Source organism: Bos indicus x Bos taurus, chromosome 15 (genome assembly GCF_003369695.1).
Source record: "Bos indicus x Bos taurus breed Angus x Brahman F1 hybrid chromosome 15, Bos_hybrid_MaternalHap_v2.0, whole genome shotgun sequence".
NCBI classification, from domain to species: Eukaryota; Metazoa; Chordata; class Mammalia; order Artiodactyla; family Bovidae; genus Bos; species Bos indicus x Bos taurus.
Genome location: NC_040090.1, coordinates 18,962,550 through 18,982,842, shown reverse-complemented (window position 1 = coordinate 18,982,842; position 20,293 = coordinate 18,962,550). Strand labels below are relative to the sequence as shown.

At 48.5% G+C, this 20,293-nt stretch overlaps 1 protein-coding gene across 2 annotated transcripts in view; it reads right to left on the bottom strand.

Moving 5' to 3' along the window:
- Window positions 1-431: 431 nt before the first annotated feature.
- ELF5 (E74 like ETS transcription factor 5) overlaps window positions 432-20,293 on the bottom strand; it is a 33,152-nt gene continuing 13,290 nt past the window's right edge. For both annotated transcript variants that reach the window (XM_027562687.1, XM_027562686.1), the window contains exons 3-7: window positions 14,583-14,816; window positions 10,129-10,179; window positions 3,610-3,678; window positions 2,485-2,680; window positions 432-1,826 (exon numbers count right to left, since the gene is read on the bottom strand). In XM_027562687.1, the coding sequence (XP_027418488.1) occupies window positions 1,730-1,826; window positions 2,485-2,680; window positions 3,610-3,678; window positions 10,129-10,179; window positions 14,583-14,816 (647 nt within the window). In that variant the 3' untranslated portion in view covers window positions 432-1,729. The remainder of the gene's footprint in view (window positions 1,827-2,484; window positions 2,681-3,609; window positions 3,679-10,128; window positions 10,180-14,582; window positions 14,817-20,293) is intronic.

Below are 20,293 nucleotides of genomic sequence, written 5' to 3'. Positions count from 1 at the left end.
GCTGAGCGCCCAAGAATTGATGCTTTTGGACTGTGGTGCTGGAAAAGACTCTTGAGAGCCCCTTGGACAGCAAGGAGATCAAACCAGTCAATCCTAAAGGAAATCAACCCTGGATATTCATTGGATGGACTGATGCTGAAGCTGAAACTTCAATACTTTGGCCAACTGATGCAAATAGTCAACTCATTAGAAAAGACCCTGATGCTGGGAAGGATTGAGGGCAAGAGGAGAAGGGGGTGACAGAGGATGAAATGGTTGGATGGTATCACCAACTCAATGGACATGAGTTTGAGCAAATTCCGGGAGATGGTGAAGGACAGGGAAGCAGGGCGTGCTGCAGTTCATGGGGTCACAAAGAGTTGAACACAACTTAGCATCTGAGCAATGTTTCCTGAGTCAGCCTTGCTAAACTGAACAATCCAGAGACAGTGTAACATGTTAAATATTTTATTCACATTGTTTATAAACTGTATCCACCTGGGAAACACATGAATCCAAAAAATAGATTATTTTACAGTCATTCACATTTTTTAAAAACAAGTGACTTTTGACGTGAAACTCTAAGATGGAGGCCCTCAGTCTATCTTGCGGTTCAGTGCCTCATCACATGAAGCTTCCTGCTCTGGGGAAGGGGTCCTGGGGACAGTCCACCTAGCTGGAGTCACTAATGGTTCACCTACCAGTGACTGATGAGAAAACATCAGTGCAGACTTTAACCCGTGAACGAATATTCACTGGTGTAAATCCATCGTCACTATTTTTGTCAAGGAAATATGAGTTTTAGAGCTTGCGTACCCATCAGGTAGGAAAACAAAGGGAGAGACTCATAGTTTAATTGCCTATTACAGAGCCGTCAGGAAATTCCTGGCTCTGTAAAGGTTTAATGTCTTGCTCACAGACAGAATCGGTGAATTATGATTTTATTGTGTTGACAGCTTGAGCCATGGAAACAGTAGTGGTTTGGAAACTGATGCAAACGTCTGTGGATTAACCTTTTGCACATCTGATGCTCCCTACCCTGGAGAAGAGGGGGAACAAATTCAGCAAGAATTAAGAATGTGCCTAATTTTAAGTGTGTTAGCCCAGATAGATGGCCATGGGGGTTTTGCTGAGCGGCTAAAAAGATATTCTGGTTAAGAAAGTTTACTATGCTAAATCCAATTATGTATCAGCTTGATGGCTTAGCTCCTTTACCAGTTAAGAAACTTTACTATGGAATTTGACTTTAACGATTTAAAATCTGTCTGTTTATCTTATCACATCTGACCCCCTCCTACTATGTGAACTACAAACTAATCACTTTTTTTTTTTTTTTTGCTTTGTGAGCTGCCACAGTAACCGATGTGAAAACTTCGGAGCCTTTGGAGTGGGACCACCAGATGAGCCTCTAAATAGCAGAATTGGATCCTTTTTCTCTGAGCAGCACCGATGACACTGGGCATTGTGGTTCTGCAACTCTTCACTAGGGAAGTGATGTTCGATCAGGGTACCACAAAAGGTCATTCCCTCCTCCCCTTGGGTTAAAAAAAAAATAGCTTAAGGGTTGCGGCCATTACCCCCAAACAGACAACAACAACTCTGAGTCCAAACGTAAGCTGAGATGTGGAGAAATTTTATCAGCACGTTGGCAGGTGTTTTTTTTTTTTTTTTAAAGGACTTTCCAATGTCTATTGCAATCTATTGTTTGAAAAGACAGAAATCCATTACATGAGCTGGATGATGGAGCAGATCATAGCTTGTCTTCCCGCCACCCATGTGCATTTTTTCCAAATTTGTACACTAATCTTCGGTCAACCCGTTCCAAAATTCCGGTTTTATAGTAGTACCTGCAAAGACAGCAGAAGAGAAGCACAGGGAGGGTTCACACCCCGGGAAAGCGACAGAACACGAGCTCTCCCCTCGTTCCTCTCAGCTGACGGGGCCAGCCTGTGGTTGCCCTGGTATTTTCACACCCTCTTATCAACTTACACTTAAACCTTTCCCAGACATCTTGAAGACTGAACCTCACCACATGCAGTTCAAAATGTGTGTGTGTGTGTGTGTGTGTGTGTGATGGCCTCAGAGTGATCCCCTGGGAACACTGCCAAGAAGGGCAAGGATGACGTGTCAGTTTACAAACCCTAATCTCACCTGAAACTAAGTCCCAAAGTGTAGTCTCATGACCTTTTGGTTATCAAGTAAAAAGAGCCCTGTAATTTTCTATGTGTGTGCTGTTGCTTCAGTCGTGTCTGACTCTTCTGCAACCCGCTGGGCTGTAGCCTCCTCTGTCCATGGGATTCTCCAGGCAAGAATACTGGGATGGGTTGCCATGCCCTCCTCCAGGGGATCTTCCCGACCCCAGGATCGAACCTGCATCTCTTACGTCACCTACGTCGGCAAGCAGGTTCTTTAACACTAGTGCCCCTGGGAAGCCCAGTTTTCTATGGCTGACCATTTAATATAACTGTGCTGGCAGACTCACGGCATTTCATGCTGTTCACCTACCTCAGAGCTCTGCTCAGCTTTTCGTACGTCATTCTGTCATTTTTCTTCCTTTGTCCCCACATCTTCGCCAGGGCTTCTGATTTAACCACCCGAAAAATACCTTGTTCCCTATCTTCCCATTCCAGAATGCCGCAGTTTTCCTCAGGAGATAGAAGCAGATCTCGCACAAATTCCCATAGATGAGAACTCTGGAGGCCTTTAGGGAAGCAAAGAAAAGTGAAAAATTAAAAAGTTTCAAGTCATACAACTTCTTATGAAACCATGAGAACTGCTCCTGCATGGAGTTAGTCTCAAAATTATGACCGAACACTCTACTTGGAGCCTTACAGAGCTGTGAAATGTTCTCTTCTGCTAAAACAGTTACAAAACACCCACAGAGACACCAAATTTACGGCAACCAGCGACACTGGTTCATGAAGCTTCCCCGCTCTATGGAACTCCTGACCAGTTCTTATGGAATTAACGATGTGACAGTCGAATGATGCTTTGATTCTTCTTTCTGACAAGCAGTATGGTTCTTCTGAGGCCCCATAGCTACAACCATCTGGCTGGACTAATCCTACAAGTGTGTTTTTCATGAGAAACTGGTATTTCTGTTGTTCCATTGTATCATCGTTAAAACTGACTCTGGAGCCTGGGTTTGGGTCCTGATTTACCTCTTCTTGCTCTGTAACCAAATCTCTCTAGTCATTGTCTCTCTCAAATGGGTTAGTAAGAGTACCTCTCTCATAGCACAGGTTAGAGGATCATGATTTAATACGTGTTAAACGGTTAGACCCAAGCCCAGCAGGATTGACCCTGTAGATCTGTCTCAGTGCTGGGAAAGCTAACAGAATTGCTATTATCCTGAGTACCTTTGAGAGAAGAATCCACAGTAGACCAGGAGAAAAAAACCCAAATTCAATCTGGCTAAAACATTTACTTAAATTCTCCTATTACCATTTCCAAGGGAAAAGAAAAATTTGATAACACTTACAAAAGTAATCATCAGTTTCTCTGCTGTGTTGTTCAGGAAATAACTAGTCCTGTTCAAACACTGGGTCTCAAAGCTTATTGAAGTAGATGGTGTTGTCTCATGAATGGTTTCAAGAAATTAGCAACGACAAACGACATCAGCATACTTACTTGTTCGACTATGACTGTGACAGTCTTGACTTTTGATGCCACTTGTTTTCAAGCAACTGGAATCAGCATCTGCAACAGAGTGATTGACAGCTGCAGGAAGAAATCTAGAGGCCACATTCAGACCTCAAGTCACACCAAATGAGCAGCTATTAATTGGACACCTTCGTGGCAGGAGACAACTGGTGCCGGCTGTTCTGGGGATAATTAGTAGGTTTCAGGAGAATTTGTATTCAACACTGGGGCCCAACTGTGTGTCAGATTCCAGGTTCTGAGCTGGAAACAGAAAGCTGGAGACAAGGCAGACTTGGTCCTCGCTCAGGTAGAGGCTGAGGACTACAGGGCGAGGAAAATACAAGTGAAACACGAATCGCCCCTGTTGTAAGTGTTACGAAGGAAGGAGGCATTAGAGAATGGAGGCAGGCGAAAGCTCCTGCTGCATCTAGATGGGGTGGGCAGAGTGGGTCTCCTAGAGGAACACATTCATGCTAACGTCAGGAGGTGGGAGAGGGTTTCAGAGGGAAGGAGCAGCAGTGCAAAGCCCAGGGGACCTCCGGGTGCTAGGGAGGGTGGGAGGTGTTGCCTCGGGGGCAGCTAGCTGCTGACAAGTCACGTGGGCACCTGAGAATGGCGAGGGATTTTATTCAACAAGTGAAGACGGAAGACTTTGACAAGATCCACACGTTAAGAAGATCCCTCCGGCTAGTGTGGAGAACAGACCAGAAAGGACACAGGGAAAAGCAAAGGGACTACAGCTTATGAAGAGCAGAAAGCAAAGCATGAAATCAATGCAGGGTTAGATTAGAACTCAGGCTGCAGCAGTCTGAGACAGGGGTATAGTTTCATAATTATGTAACAGCCAAATGGGAAAAGAATTTGAAAAAGAAGAGATACATGCATAGGTATAACTGAGTCACTTTGCTGAACACAACATTGTTTATCAACTATACTCCAATATAAAATAAAAAAATCTGGCCTTCCATTTAGAAGCCACAGCTAAATGTCCACAGAGGCTTCTAGCAGGGGGTGGTCCTTCTCCTGTCAACAGGTAGAGTCTGCGGTCCCCACACCTCCAATATGGGCCACGAACGGAGCCCAGAATTCACGCCCTGAGACTCCCAAGGCTGGCAGGAAGACGTCACAGACCAGGTCACAGCTGGGTCCAGTGGCCAGCCCTGCAAGTGGAGTCTTGGAAGAGGATCCTCCGCCCCTCCCCTCTCACCTCCCTTCCCCCTCCCATCCCTACCTCCCTTCTCCGGGGCCTCCCCTCCCCCTCCTCAAACGCAGGACTTGGACGCCTTGCATGATGTGCAAGCCTCCCATGCAGAGCTCTGCCCAAACTGCCTGTTTGTGTGTAAATAATAAATTGTTTGAGCCACAAAAATAAAATAAAAAATTTTAAAAAACCCACAAAGTGTATATGATTCAAATCTAAAAGGTGGCAGCAGACCACCCCTCCCAATTCCTACATCACCTGCTCCCTCCACTCCAGCCACAGTGGCCTCCCAGCTCCTTCTGAAACTCACAGGCACCTCCTGCCTTGGGGCACTTGCTCCCTTGGCCCTGAGTGCTCTTCCCTGGGGCGTCCAGGGGCTTAGGCTCTCACCTCCATCTTTGCTCAAAGTCACCGTTTCGGGGAGGCCCTCTCTGACGGCTGAGCCGGAAGTGTACACACTCACCCTACTCAACACTCCATGTCCTAGTTCTATTTTTTGCCGCCGTATATGTCGCCATGGAACATATTATGTATTTATTTTCTTCACTGGCTGACTCTCCCTACTAGAGGGCAGGGATTTGTGTTCCCATGTGTATCCCCAGAACCTAGCACAGTGTGGGGCATACAGTAGGTGCTCAATAAATGCTGTGGCACAGCCATGTACTGTACTGCACTGTTCTCACCATCCCTGCTGTAAGGAGGCGATGCTACAAGTCCTGAATGACAAAGTATGCTGTCCTAGGAGGGAATGGTGCCCCGTGCACCGCACCACTGCCCAGGGTGGCTGGCCTCAATGCCCATGGGTCTTGTCATTCCGCGGGGTGACAGCCTGCAATGGTGCCCTGTGGTCTCCCGGGCAGAGGCTGCCATGTCAGCCAGGCCTTTCACACCCAGACCTCCACCTGGTTCTCCAGGTTTATCTCTTGCTGCTCCTCAACTCCTTCCCTCCTCTTGGGTCAGATGGTCCCAACAGGGCTCGACTCTCTCCCGCCTCAGGGCCTTTGCACAGGCTCCCTGCCTCCCACTTCCACCCAACCGACTCCGTTCTCACAAAACTCTTCAGGAAGGCTTCTTGGAGCCCACCCTTCTCTGTCCCACAACACCTGTGCATTCCTCAGTGTCCAGCACCGGACCCACTATCCCTCTACTGCAAAGGTCCACGTCGGCTGTTGGTCACCTGAACTGACAGCTGATATTCATTCAAAGTGGAAAGTGTTAGTCGCTCAGTCGTGTCCGACTCTTTGTGACCCCATGAACTGTAGCCCGCTAGGCTCCTCTGTCCACGAGGTTTGCCAGGCAAGAATACTGGAGTGGGTTGCAATTCCCTTCTCTAGGGGATCTTCCTGACCCAGGGATCGAACCTGGGTGCCTGCATTGCAAGCAGATGAGTGCTTACTAAATGCCAAGTGCTTGGTGAGGGCTTCACAGACAGCATCTCATTTCATTTTTGCCAAGATCCCTTGAGGTATTATTGCTTTTTCCCTTTACTGAGGAGCAACTGAAGCCCAGAGAGTTTAAGGGTTTCACCAAGGAAGGTGGAGCGAGGACTTGGACCTAAAGCAGTTCTGTTCCAAAGCGGCTGTTCACAACTACTGCTTCAGTGTGTCTCTCATGGCAAGTATCTGTTCAACAGATACTTAATGAATAGTCATTGAAATGTGTTGAACGTCTGCTGTGGCTAGGTGGTCACCCAATCTCATCCACCCTTATGATGCATGTTTCTTACTCTCCCCACTTTACATATAAGAAGACAGAGGTGTCTCACTGGAGGTCCCTCACTCACAGGCTCCTGAGGGACCACACGAAACAGGTCCCAGTCTCTCCTCTCAAGGGACTTAGACCCAAGTGGGAGGGAACAGCCAGTGAACAAACCCATATTGGTGATAAACGCGGTGGAGAAAGATGCTGTAGTAGTGTGAAAGGATCGAGGCAGTGGTGAAGGGGCTGAGCGACACTGCGATCATAACAGGAGCCAACAAAGAAAGCTCTTGGACAAGAAGACAGCTGAACAGGAAGGAGCGAGCCCTGGAGACGTTTGGGGAGCCTGTCTAACGGCGGAGCTGAGATCACATCTAATTTTCTGGCATTGGAGCCCTCAGCTCAAGTAACTGCTGTGCATGGTTCACTGAAACGAACAATGACATGAACACGTGACTTCAGTGTTCAGGGTCCCTTTGGCCTCCCCTCTGCTATTTCCTACGTTATAGCCTAGGATCATATCATTGTGGGAAAACAGGCCTGAGCACACAGGCCAAACCTCAACCAACGCTCAGGAGAGATCAGCTGACAGTGGAGATGCTGCCAGGTGGAGAGAGGTCAACGGAGGTGAGCAGCGTTGATGGTCAGTTGATCAAGATGGAGAAAGGGTTTCGCCCTCCTCTCAGATCCGGTGCCATGCTCTGTGGCGTCGCCTACAGAGCAGGCATGGCCTTTGTTTTAATTTAATCTTTCAGGAAGAGAGAAAACAAATGGAGCGGTCAAGATAAACAAAGGTGAACTATAAACTGGGGATTGGACAACAGCTTTCACTGAAATGCCCAAATGGCAAGAACAGGTGGAAGAGAGTCACCTTTTTAATTCTTAAGATTTCTTCCACGTGCTTTGGACAGAAGCCATGTGGCTGGATGGGATGGACACAGGATTGATCAGCAAGAGGCGAGGTGGGTGGGATGGTGGGCGTTTCCACCTGTGGGTCTTGCCAGAGATAAACAGTCCTGCTCTATCCATTCCTACTTCTCAGCAGTGGATTTGATGGTAGTCAAGGGTAAACTAGGCTGGAGGCCCCGCTTGGCTCGGGGGTGGGGCTGGGGGTGGGGATAGAGGGGCTGAAGCCATCACTGTGTGGCCACGTTGAGGGAAGTTCCCACGTCCAAAGCTCCCCAAGGCGGCAGTGGTGGTAGCATCACAGTGAACCCCGCCCCACCCCAAGCTTCTCTGCAGAGGTCCGCAGAGTCTGAGGGTTGCTCTCCCTGCCTCACACTGACCTTCATCTTGAATGTGTCTCCGTGGCGGGGCTGTGCCTGACACGGGCCAATGGGAACAGGGCCCAGGCTCTCTGCTGTCTGTGGGATTTGGAGAGGTTTGTTTGCCTTGAAACTGGAGACTGGTAAAGTGTGGCCAGAGGATATGTTCCCCGTCGTTGACTGAAATCACGCTCACTGTCCTCCAGAAGCTGGGATAGAGACTGGAGGGGTAGTGTCTACACTGAGCTTGTCACGCACACGTCCCCGAAGGCCAGCAGTCCAGTCACAGAGCTGCATCTCGGGCCAACGCAGGAGGTGCCCGGCAGCGAGGCTAGCCCTGCAGGCTTGGTTCACTGGCTCTTCTGAGGCAGAGGTGGGGCAGGGCCGGGGAGAGGAGAGAACAAGTGGAGAAGGGCTGGGGTGCGTCCCTTAGGCCCCTTCTGACGGTTTCCTAGCTTGTTGGGTGTAAGTCAAAAATCCCTTGTTCTCTGAATCATTGTGGCGCTGGGCCCAGACTCAGAGGAATTCTGAGTCCGAGGTCTCAACTGAGTGGACAGCAGAGTGAGCACAAGGGTCTGGGGGCACGCGTGCGTGCATGTGTGTGCACCTGTGGGCATGTGGTGCGGAGCGCAGCGTTTAAGAGCATAGACCTTGAGGAGATGAGTCGGAAGCTCAGTTCCGCAATGACTTGTGACTTGTGAGTTCCAGCACCGCCAGTTTCCATAGTAGCAAATGGGGATAATGCTACTATCTACTGAAGTTACTCACTGGTAGAGATGTGGATGGACCAAGAGATCATCACACAGAGTGAAATAAGTCAGAAAGAGGAAAACAAATATCATATATTAACACATACGTGTAGAATCTAGAAAACTAGTATAGATGATCTTTTTTGCAAAACAGAAGTAGAGACACAGATGTAGAGCTCAAACATATGGACACCAAAGGAGGAGAGCGGGGGATGGGATGAATTGGGATTTGGGGATTGACATACACACACTATTGATACTGAGTATAAAATAAACAACTAATGAGAAGGCATTGTATAGCTCAGGGAACCCTACTCAGTGCTCTGTGGTGACCTAAATGGGAAGGAAATCCAAAATAAAAGAGGGGATTTTTTTATATAGAGGATTATATAGAGGATTCACTTTGTGGTACAGCAGAAACTAACAGAGCACTGTAAAGCTACTATACTCCAATAAAAATTAAAAAATAAAAATACACAGTGAAGTTATATATGAGGATTGTGGTGTTGGAGAAGACTCTTGAGAGTCTCTTGGACTGCAAGGAGATCAAACCAGTCAATCCTAAAGGAAGTCAGTCCTGAATATTCATTGGAAGGACTGGTGCTGAAGCTGAAGCTCCAGTACTTTGGCCACCTGATGGGAAGAACTGACTCACTGGAAAAGACCCTGATGCTGGGAAAGACTGAAGGCGGGAGGAGAAGGGGACGAGAAGATGAGATGATTGGATGGCATCACCGACTCGATGGACATGAATCTGAGCAAGCCCCGGGAGTTGGCGATGGACAGGGAAGCCTGGTGTGCTGCAGTCCATGGCGTTGCAGAGTCAGACACAACTGAGACTGAACTGAACTGAACTAACAATGTACATAGAATATTTGGCCTGGCAGCATGCTGGGCACGTAGTAAGGGTTTCACAAACGGCCACCGTAGCTATGAATTTAATCTTACAGTTATTGAAGATGGATGGGAACATTGCTTGAACCCCCAGATGGATGCCACTTTGTCCTGGTTGGTCAGGCCCCCAGGCCAGGACCTTTGAGAGGGTCTCAGTAACCAAGAGCAATCATCATCAGCTTTAAAAAATGAAGGCTCCAAAGTTCCCTTTCCTAAACCTTCTCCATCTGCAGAAGTAAAACCACGAGGGTTAATTTTCAGTCAACAAGGCCATCTGAGATCCTCCATTGCCTTATAATTATAAATGTGATCTGCTTAATGAGCTCTGATTTTTAGACATTATCAACCACAAGGCCTCTAATGGTTGGTAATTTGTAATTATGATTTTTTACTGCTAATGGGTACCAGTATTTGGAGCAACTAGGCTGCTGGCATAGGTTAGGCACTTTATATGCACTGTTACTTGAACTCATCATGACCCAGCGAGGGTCTGACCATTTTATAGACAAAGAAATTGAGTCTGGGGGAGGATAAAGAAGCCACAGACCCAAGCCCCATGCTCCACCATGTTGCTCCTGCCATCTTCTCTTCGTCTCCCACCGTTTCAGGTTATCAGCCTTTGAGTGAAGTCCTACAAGAACCATCGAGCCCCTGTGCGCTACAACAGCCATGGCACAGCAGCGTGAACTTGGTTACTTACAGTCTTTGAGGGTGGCCTTGGTCTCATCAGGATCATTAAAAAAGGAGTAACCTGGGAAAGAAACAGAAATCCATTAACCATGGTATACAACCCTGGTTTCTGTGGCCAGGCCAGAAGGGGAGGTGCTGGGGAGAAGGGGAGTGATTTTATCCTCTGCGGGGTAGTTTTATTTCACAAGGAAACTTGGAGACCACCTGGCCCTTACAGGGCCACCCCAAAGCCACTCCTGAGAGATACAACCTCCTGGTACTTTTTTGGCCACTGCACAGCTTATGCAGTCTTAGTTCACCAACCAGGGATCAAATCAGGGCCCCAGCAGTGAAAGCGCTGAGTCCTAACTACTGGACCACCAGGGAATCCCGCAACCTCTTTGTTTTTAAAGGTCACCCCGGGAGAGCCCTGGGCCAGGCCTCCCAGCAGCTTCTAGAATGTTTTGAGTGGCTATTGGGAGCGAGTCCTGGCTTGGGGTCGGGAGGCCTGAGCTCTGCACTGGTCTGAGTCATCGACCCTTGTGCAGACTTGCCAGTCACCCAGCCTCCAGGCTTGTGTTCCTTCCCGGCAACACGTGACAAAACCACCCTGACCACCTTGTTGGCGCCGTCTATGATCTGGGATGTGACCTCTGATCCCTCGGGGATTTGAACACGTGTGACATGCTGGTCTACAATGGACATGAGAATGGACACAGGAGGCCTTAAGAAACCCGACGTGAGGATTCAAAGAGGGGTCTGGAGACTGCTGTTCTCCTCTGAAGGAGGGGGGTGAGGTTGGGACTGGATCAGGACTTTCAGATCACATTTTCACGCAGCACCATAGGCCAGAGGACATCCATTTTCTAACGTGGCGTCCAACGTGAGGGCCAGTTTCCGTTTACTGAGAAGACAGGAACAGGGCATAGCTGTGACTGCTGACTCCTAGGGCCGCTGGTTCTCAGAATGACTGGTTCTGGTCAGCCATACACTGTTCCTTCTTCCCAAGAACAGGCGGGGTTGCCGGGGGATCTTCCTGTCCTGCGCTGGGGAGCTGCCTCCTTCCTCCTCCCTTCCCACCGACCCCGCGCTCAGGGCCAGGGTCCCTCTGATTCTGGGCCCTTAAATCCCACTGCAGTACCTGTGGAGCCAGACCACACACTGGGCATAGAGACCCCCTTTGACTCCTCTCCCTGCCAAAACTTGGTCTGTGTCCTTTTCTGTCAGAGCCCCAATCTGTGGGGTCATATAAGGCCTAAACCAGCCTTCTCGGGTGGTGCTAGAGGTAAGGAACCTGCCTGCCAATGCAGGAGACATGAGATGTGAGTTCGAAACCTGGGTCGGGAAGATGCTCTGGTGGAGAGCATGCAACCCACTCCTGTATTCTTGCCTGGAGAATCCCATGGACAGAGGAACCTGGCAGGCTACAGTCTACAGGGTTGCACAGAGTCAGACACGACTGAAGTGACTTAGCACGCATATACACATGCAAGGCCTAACCTAGGTAATAACCAGTTTAACATATAACTTATAGACCAAACAAGGACTTTTTTGAGGATAAAAAACAGGATAACAGGTGAAGACACTATGTCCTGGGCAGATTGGGACACTGGAAACTTTGGTCACAGTACCTGCATTTCAATACACTTTACACACTCCCACCCAAGCAACAGTGAATAGAGATCTAAGAACTGAGCAGGCTGATGGGGTAATCTCACTGCTCAACACGATAACCGTCCTGGCCTGCAGACTGCCTGAAAGACCATCATGGGGGGTGGCTTTGTGGCTCCTAGGATCCTTTAGAATAAAAGAGGCAACCTGTGGCCTGTTTAAAAACCAGCTGGTTTTTCACTTATCCATTTTGCACAGACCTTGAGGTGATGGGACCAGGGACAGATATGTTTTGATGTAACAATTGCCTGGAACAGAAAGGCCCCAGAGGGGAGATCCCAGCACAGGACCTGCAGGGGCCTGAAGACAAACATGATTGACTTGACCTTTGACTGAGGCTGGCAGTGCCAAGCTGCATCTTCTCCTAGATGGGCTACTCTTCTCTGTGGTCCTGGCAATCTTGTGCAAGGCTGTTCCCTTGGAAGGGTTCCGAATGGAGCCTACCTCCTCCCTGAGCCTCTGTGATTTGCTCAGACTTGCCTTGTTTCCTGGAAGCCCATTCTGTGCGGACCACTGACCCTGGTAGGTCACTGGCACTGGCAATAGTCACGTACGGACTGGAAATCAAGGGACGGCAGGCCTGTTTGGCCCTTCCTTGCCCTCAAGAGGCCATGGTTCCTAGGGCAGAAGCCAAGCAGTGCCTGAGGGCCCCCGTCCTGGGCTTTTGTGCCCTTAGGCACTCCTGATGGGGGAGATCAAGGTGGGGGCAAAGAATCTCAGAGCTGGAAGGTCCTCTTTGGGTTTCTCCCCAAATAGGAATCCCTGTCACAGCACCTCCATCAAGCAAGGGACCATTAGGTTGTTTGATTACCTCCAGTGATGGGGAGCCTCCTACCTATGATAACTTTGAAACAGCCTTTTTATTTTTTTTTAATTTGATTTTTTTTTTAACGCCAAGAACATTTTGTATTGGAGTATAACCAATTAACAATGCTGTTACAGTTTCAGTGAACAGTGAAGGGACCTGGCCATACATGAAACCAAAGAAGGTGCTTTTAGAAATGTCTCCTTAAATGGAGCTGAAATATGTTTCCTTTATTTATTAAATTATGTTTTCTTCTTGGTTATATTCATTATGACAAAAGCAGGTGTCATTCACTGTATTTGCTTCCTTATCTGCTTATGCCAGGTAATGTTTCACTGAATCCTGTCAAGAAGGCTGAGGATGTGTGTATCATTACCCCACCCTAGAGGTGAGACAATGGAGATTCACAGAGGTTTAACCCTGTGCCAGAGGTCCTGTGGCTCTGACGTATTAGAGCCAGGGTAGGAACAAAGGTCTTTTTGATCTCGAAGCCCTTGCTTTGTACTGACTTTCCACGAATCAGCCTTGTTTTCTGTGTGACCTTGGAGAAGTTACTTAACCACTTGGGTCCTCAGTCCCTTTATCTGTGATATGGGAAAATAGAATTATATGTTCTCAAAAAACCTTTCCGGATTTAAAAAATCTGTCCATATACATTCTACTCTTTCAGGGCATGTGTGTGCATGCTAAGTCTCTTCAGTCATGTTTGACTCTGTGCAGCCCCATGGATAGCCCACCAGGCTCCTCTCTCCATGGGATTCTCCAGGCAAGAGTACTGGAGTGGATTGCCATGACCTCCTCCAGGGGATCTTCCCAACCCAAGGACTGAACTCCCCTCTCTTACGTCTCCTGTATAGGCAAGAGTCTTCTTTACCACTAGCATCACCTGGGAAGCCCCTTTCAGGGCATGAAATGAAAGTTGCTCAGTCATGTCCGACTCATTGTGATCCCATGGACTATACTGTCCATGGAATTCTCCAGGCCAGGATACTGTAGTGGGTAGCCTTTCCCTTCTCCAGGGGATCTTCCCGACCCAGGAATCGAACCGGGGTCTCCCACACTGCAGGTGGATTCTTTACCAGCTGAGCCACAAGGGAAGCCCAAGAATACTGGAGTGGGTAATCTATCCTTTCTCCAGGGGATCTTCCCTACCCAAGAATCGAGCTGGGGTCTCTCTCATTGCAGGCAGATTCTTTATCAACTGAGCTAGTAGGGAAGACCCCCTTTCAGGGCATGTTATGGCAATGGCACCCCACTCCAGTACTCTTGCCTGGAAAATCCCATGGATGGAGGAGCCAGGTAGGCTGCAGTCCATGGGGTCGCTAAGAGTCGGATACGACTGAGCGACTTCACTTTCACTTTTCACTTTCATGCACTGGAGAAGGAAATGGCAACCCACTCCAGTGTTCTTGCCTGGAGAATCCCAGGGACGGGGGAGCCTGGTGGGCTGCCGTCTATGGGGTCGCACAGAGTCGGACACCACTGAAGTGACTTAGCATGTGTTAAATAAAGATACTATCGCCACCTTGCGGCCAATTGATCCTTGACCATTAGGAATGTGATGAAATTGCAATTAGTTGAGCCTGCCTGGAAATAGGGAAGGTAAAGAGTCTAGTTAATTTTCTTCTGCTGCTTAATGAAAGGTCAAGCCAAGTCTCTTTCTGTCCACTTTTCATGGCTACCAATCTTTATGAACATAATATTTTGTATCGGCCTGGTTCCTGGGCAATCCCTGAAGATGTTTTAGTTTTCTTTTTCTTTCTTTCTCACTTTTTTAAAAATGGACTCAACTTACTTCCTTGGTACTCACTCTGCTTTTCCTCCAATCTCTGATTCTAGCGTGCTAGAACTTCTAGGTATGGAAAGGTCTGGTTAGTAGAGGATCTGGGTTAACAGTTGTAGTTAATAAAATATCGCCACGTGAGTCCTATGGTGGGGCAGGACCTCAGAGGTCATTTGGTCCCAATCCCTCGCCCCTGTCCTTGAGGCCCCACGCTCTGGACACTGACCTTGTGAGCGGATGCTCTGGAGGATAAAGTACAGATACTCCCCACAGACGCCGGCCGCCTCCATGAACTCCTCCTGTGTCATGCCGCACAGCTGCAGGCCACTGATGTTGAAATGGCAGAAAGAGATGCAGTTGGCGTCCAGCTTGTACTGGTCACAGCAGAACTGGAGCCATTCCCAGACGTGGCGCTTCGTCCAGTATTCGGGGTGGACGGATGTCCAGTAGGAGTCGCAAGCTGCACCAAGAAGAGACAAGTGAGAGATGACAGCTGGGAGAGGATTAGAAGCCCCCCGGAGGAGGCTCTGATTTTGTTAACATCCTCATCCTCTGTCCAGTGAGTCAACAGGGCCTCCAGTCCTGGGGTGTTTTTCTGGGACCCTAGTAACTTTCTATCCTGCAGTGAAAACCAGAGGCATCCTGTGTGTAGACTTATTGGGAATGAGGGAATGAGAGGAATAAGAAACCTGATTATGGCTTGGGAGTACCTTGAAGGGGGGTCACTATAGGAGAAGGAAAGAAAAAGTCCCTTCAGGTATTTGGTTTCAAACAACATGACATCAAGAGTATAGACTTTAGAGCCTGATAAGCCTGGGTTTTAATCCTGGTTCCATGGCTTTCTACTTGGGCAAGGTCCACAGATATTTAAACCTCAGTTTCCTTATATGCAAAATGGGGATAATATGCTCCACTCACAGGGCTGTTCTGGAGTTTGTGGTTAATGTATATAGACTACATGGCACAGAGAAAATTATTGATCAATATTTATTCAATACCTGTGGTGTTCCAGGCACCATTTGAAGCGGATTTGATTCCCTCTGCTTTTATGGACAGCTGCCCCACACTAGCTACTGGTTTGTATATTGTCTCTGGCCATCTTGGGTTGCTGAGATGTTGCCCAAGTGTTTGGCAGACCATGGATCACCGGAGCAGGCTTCTCTAGGGGATGGGGGAGGTGGAAGTGTTGGTTGTATTGCCGTTCTTGTGTTTTGGCGGTGTTTTGAGGAATTTCTATCCCAAGGTCAGATCCCCTTCACTCCTTCACTGAAGCTCCCTATGCCCCCAGACAGAGGTGGGCACCATCCTGTCCAAGAGACTGAGAGGTGGTTGTGCTGACCCAGGGGCAGAGATGGGTGCTCAACAGACTGTCCCAATGCCAGGAGAAACTAAAAGGTTGATGGATCAGGTGTGGAAGAGCTGAGGGACCAGGTCCTTGATCAGGCACTTTGACAAATCTTGCAATTACCATGGTACTTGTTCATTCATTCAAAAAGCTTCAGTTTTCTCATCAGTAAAATGGGCATAATGACAGCCCCTACATCATAGGGTTGTTCTGTGGATTAAATGAGTTAATATATATAAAAGTACTTAGAAAACAGTCTAGAAGATTTTTAGTGCTATTATTATCATTAAGCACCTTTGATGACAAAGGTCCATATAGTCAAAGCAATGGTGGTTATCCAGTAGTCATGTACAGATGTGAGAGTTGGACCATAAAGAAGACTGAGTACCAAAGAATTGATATTTTTGAACTGTGGTGCTGGAGAAGACTCTTGAGAGTCACTTGAACAGCAAGGAGATCAAACTGGTCAATCCTAAAGGAAATCAACCCTGAATATTCATTGGAAGGACTGATGCTGAAGCTGAAACTCCAATACTTTGGTTACCTGATGTGAATAGCCGACTCATTGGAAAAGACCCTGATGCTGGGAAAGAGGGCAGGAGCAGAAGGCAGTTGACAGAGAATGAGCTGGTAGGATGGCATCATTGACTCAATGGATAAGAGCTTGAGTTAACTCCAGGAGACAGTGAAGGACAGGGAAGCCTGGTGTGCTGCAGTCCATGGGGTTGCCAAGAAATGGACATGACTTAGCAACTTAACAACAACAAAGATTATCCCTGAACACCTACTATGTGTGAAACAACAAGTTGTGAGCTAAGGATTCATCATGAATAGGAGGTTTGGTTTCTGTCCCCCAGGAGGAATCCGAGGTTCACAGAGGACCTGCTGAAGGTCCCACAGCCAGTGGTGGGCAGAGTTGGGATACGAACTCCAGTCTGAACTCGAAAGCCAGTGCTCTTCCCATTCTATCATGCTGGTGTTCAGAGGTCAGTACAGAGAAGAGATGAAATATGGAAGGAGAATTGGACGCCAGCGGAGAGCCAGAGAGAAGGAGAGGGCTGAGGAGAAAGCAGCAGGCAGAGCCAGGAAGAGGTGACTGGCTCAGGCTGTGTGGATGACAGAGTATCTCTCATCAGTTAGACCCCACAGTAAATGGCAGCGAGGCTGTTATGATTCTCTCTTTAAATGCTGAATTTGCTGCCACTATCACCAAATGAACTGTGGCAATTCTAATATCTAGCAGGAGATGGCTTCTCTGCCCCTAAGCATCCATTTGTGTTGGTCAGGCTGCTATGTGCCCTGACCTACACCACCTTTGCGTCCTCAAATCCTCCCACATGGGTAATAGGAAGAAACTGAGGCTCCCTCTAACTCAGAGCCCTTCCAGAAATCTCTTTTCCTACCTTGAAGTGGACTGAGATCAAACTTGAACACTAGGTTTGTTATAGATTCGGGTCCTTGGACTCTTTAATCAATAGAAATTGATAAGAGACCAGACCAGGAATTCAGGCAAGGCTTATGACTTGTGCTGCAGCACGAGGGAATGAGAACAAGAAACAGGTGTCCCTGCTAGATGCTGGGGGAGGGTTAACCTGGTTTCTCAAGTAGGGTGAGGGAGGGCGTGAATTGGTGGGTCAGGCTGGAGGGGTGGTTTAGGTGGTCTGCCCATCCCCTTGGAGGCGCTGAGCCCAGGAATCACGCGCGGTTCCCTGCTTCTGCTCCGGTGCCTCAGAAGTGGTGGTTGGGTTTGGGCCTTTTTGTATTTTAGGGCTTTTTGTATTTTATTGTTCATCATTTAGGGCTTCCCTGGTGGCTCAGGCAGTAAAGCATCTGCCTACAATGCAGGAGACACAGCTTTGATCCCTGGGCCGGGAAGATCCCCTGGAGAAGGGAATGGCTACACACTCTTTCTTGCCTGAAAAATTCCATGGACAGAGGAGCCTGGTGGGCTTGGGCTGCAGTCCATGGGGTCACAAAGAGTCAGACAGGATTGAACAACTTTCACTTTCAGCCATTTGCCCCAAGTATGCATGCCTGCAGTTATTTTTAGTCCCTTAATAGTTTTTTTTTTCTTTTTTGTATTTTATGTTTTTGTATTTTATGTTCGAGATGTTTGTCTGGGTGTAAGCACTACAGCAAAGCATCCCAGATTTTAGGTTTATTTAAATTTAAGTTTTTAATCAGAGTTGATATCTGGCCAGGATGGCAGAGGTTGACGTTGCTGGATGAGGAGGGACCCCTATCAGTCGTGGGGTGGGGCTCCAGGATCTCCTTGGAAAATCTGGGGCCCTTTTCCCATCTGGGCTGTGTTTCCATGTGCTGAGTTCTGGCTGGAGTAAACCCGGGGCCTCCCCCTCCCTGGTATTCCCATGAGACTTTTATGAACCTTGCAATTCTTCCGCCCCAGTCCTGAGCTGAACCCCGCGGGGGGGTATCTATCTGGGCGCTGCCCTTGGAGGACACACTTTCTTTCTTTCCATGGAGAGTGTTCGCCAAGTCTCCAGGCCCCTCCCCGCTCCTCACCTCAACCCCTGTGTTATTTTCTTTGGCTCTGGGAGACGGCCATGGCCGTGTTGTTTCTGGAGGCCAGCGAGGCCTGAAGGATTCAGAGAAGTGTCATAGACACTGGGAAGGCACCGCTGGCTCTGCCTGCTTCCCCTGGGCTCCGAAGCTCCCCACAGAGCGGGCTTTGTGCGCCGCTCCCGCCCCTGGAGGGAGGCCAGGGCCGGGGCCAACATGGCGGCTCTCCTCACCGGCTGAGTGCCTCCCGCGGCCCCCAGAGTGGAGAGAGAAGTGGCTGTTCTCGGCCCTGTGGAGGGCGAAGAGCCAACATGCTGGGCAGACTTTTGGTTGTGGGGTGTTTGCGCCATCCTGTCCTCACAGCGGTGAGGAAGGCCTGCTTCCTCCTCCTCACTCGGTCCGTCCCCACCCCACCCCCAGCATTGCCTCCAGCCCCAGGCACTTCTGGTCACTTAGGATGGCATCAGCCTGTCTTCTACTTCCTGCTCATCCTCAAGAGCACAGCTCACTGCCCCTCTCAGGGAGGCCAGCCCTCCTCACCCCGATTCAGGGGTCCTCCTGTCACCTCCCTCCCCATTCCCCCAGGTGGGCGGGCGCAGCTCCGCTTAGTTCAACCTGAGTGGGCTGGGAGCTGGCCTAGCCCCTTGTGGGTGCTTGGGGAGTGAAATGACCAGCCTGGGGCCCGATAGCTACTATCATAACTTCACAGGGAGGAAACTGAAGGCCCAGGAGGTTACGTGACTCTGCTAAGGCCGCATGGCTGGTCAGTAAGGGAGTTAGGCCCCCACTAACTCTTCCATCTTTGCGGGTGGGAAGTTTGCATCATATTTGCCTCCCTCTTCTTGGTTGACAGGGACCAAACTGGACACACAGCCTAAACAATTTGGATGACCGGTATATACATAGAAGGGGCTTCCCAGGTGGTGCTGTGGTCAAGAATCTGCCCGTCAATGCAGGAGAAGCAAGAGATGCGGGTTCGATCCCTGGGTGGGGAAGATCCCCTGCAGTAGGAAATGGCAACTCCCTCCAGTATTCTTAGGAAATGGCAACTCCCTCCAATATTCTTGCCTAGAAAATTCCATGGACAGAGGAGCCTGGTGGGCTACAGTCCATGGAGTCTCAAAGAGTCAGACACAACTGAGTGACTGAGCATGCATGCACATATATAAAAATATAATTAAATTAAAATATATGTACATAGTTTATATAAATACTTATATAGTACAGTGTATGTATGTATATTTACATATTTTATGTTTCACATATATATTTATATATATAATGTACATATATAACCTAGGTTTGAAAAATCAGAGTAAGGATAGAGAGACTGGTGATAACACTGTTTGAATGACATGAAGACCATCCTACTACTTGGAAGAAATGAACTCAGAGAAAATAAAAGACAGGGTAATTCACCCAGAGAATATATTATCTTCAACAGGTTGTACTGTCTGGAAATGTAAAGTGTTTTCCTCAACATGTCTGCCATTCACAAAATAATCTAGACTTTACAGAGAAACTGTGCCATGAGCCACTTCTGCCTGTGTTTACTAGTTGGGGACAGACGACATCCCATGTGTGGTAGGGTTAATCCAAAGGTCCCCAGGCCATGATTACACAGCGGGCTTGGCCAGCTCCTTTGAAGTTGGAACTAGGTCAGGACACTTGTTTAAAGGGTTAGCTGCACTGGGAAGAAGACTTATGGGGTTAAAGGGAGTTTTCAGCAATTCTGGGGTGATGTTCTCAGAGACGATGCTATACCCTGGGATGCATTCAAATTCAGAGGGAGGGCTTAAGCTTTTAGAGCTGGGCTAGTGCACTCAGATGCCCACAGGGTCAGCAGGTGATGCCCATGTCCGAAAGTGGCTGCTGATGGGGACCGTGAGAATGGGCAAGTTCATGCCAAGTGGACAGTTGTGGCCCAGCTCTGCCAGTCGGCTGTTGCCAGGCAGGAAGGTAGGCCTTGTGTTGCCAGGCCCAGATTGTTATGTGAAATCTCACAATTTTTAAGTGCTGACTTATTTAGTTTTTAAAAATCACTCCGAGGGGCAGTTAAAACTCTTTCCACA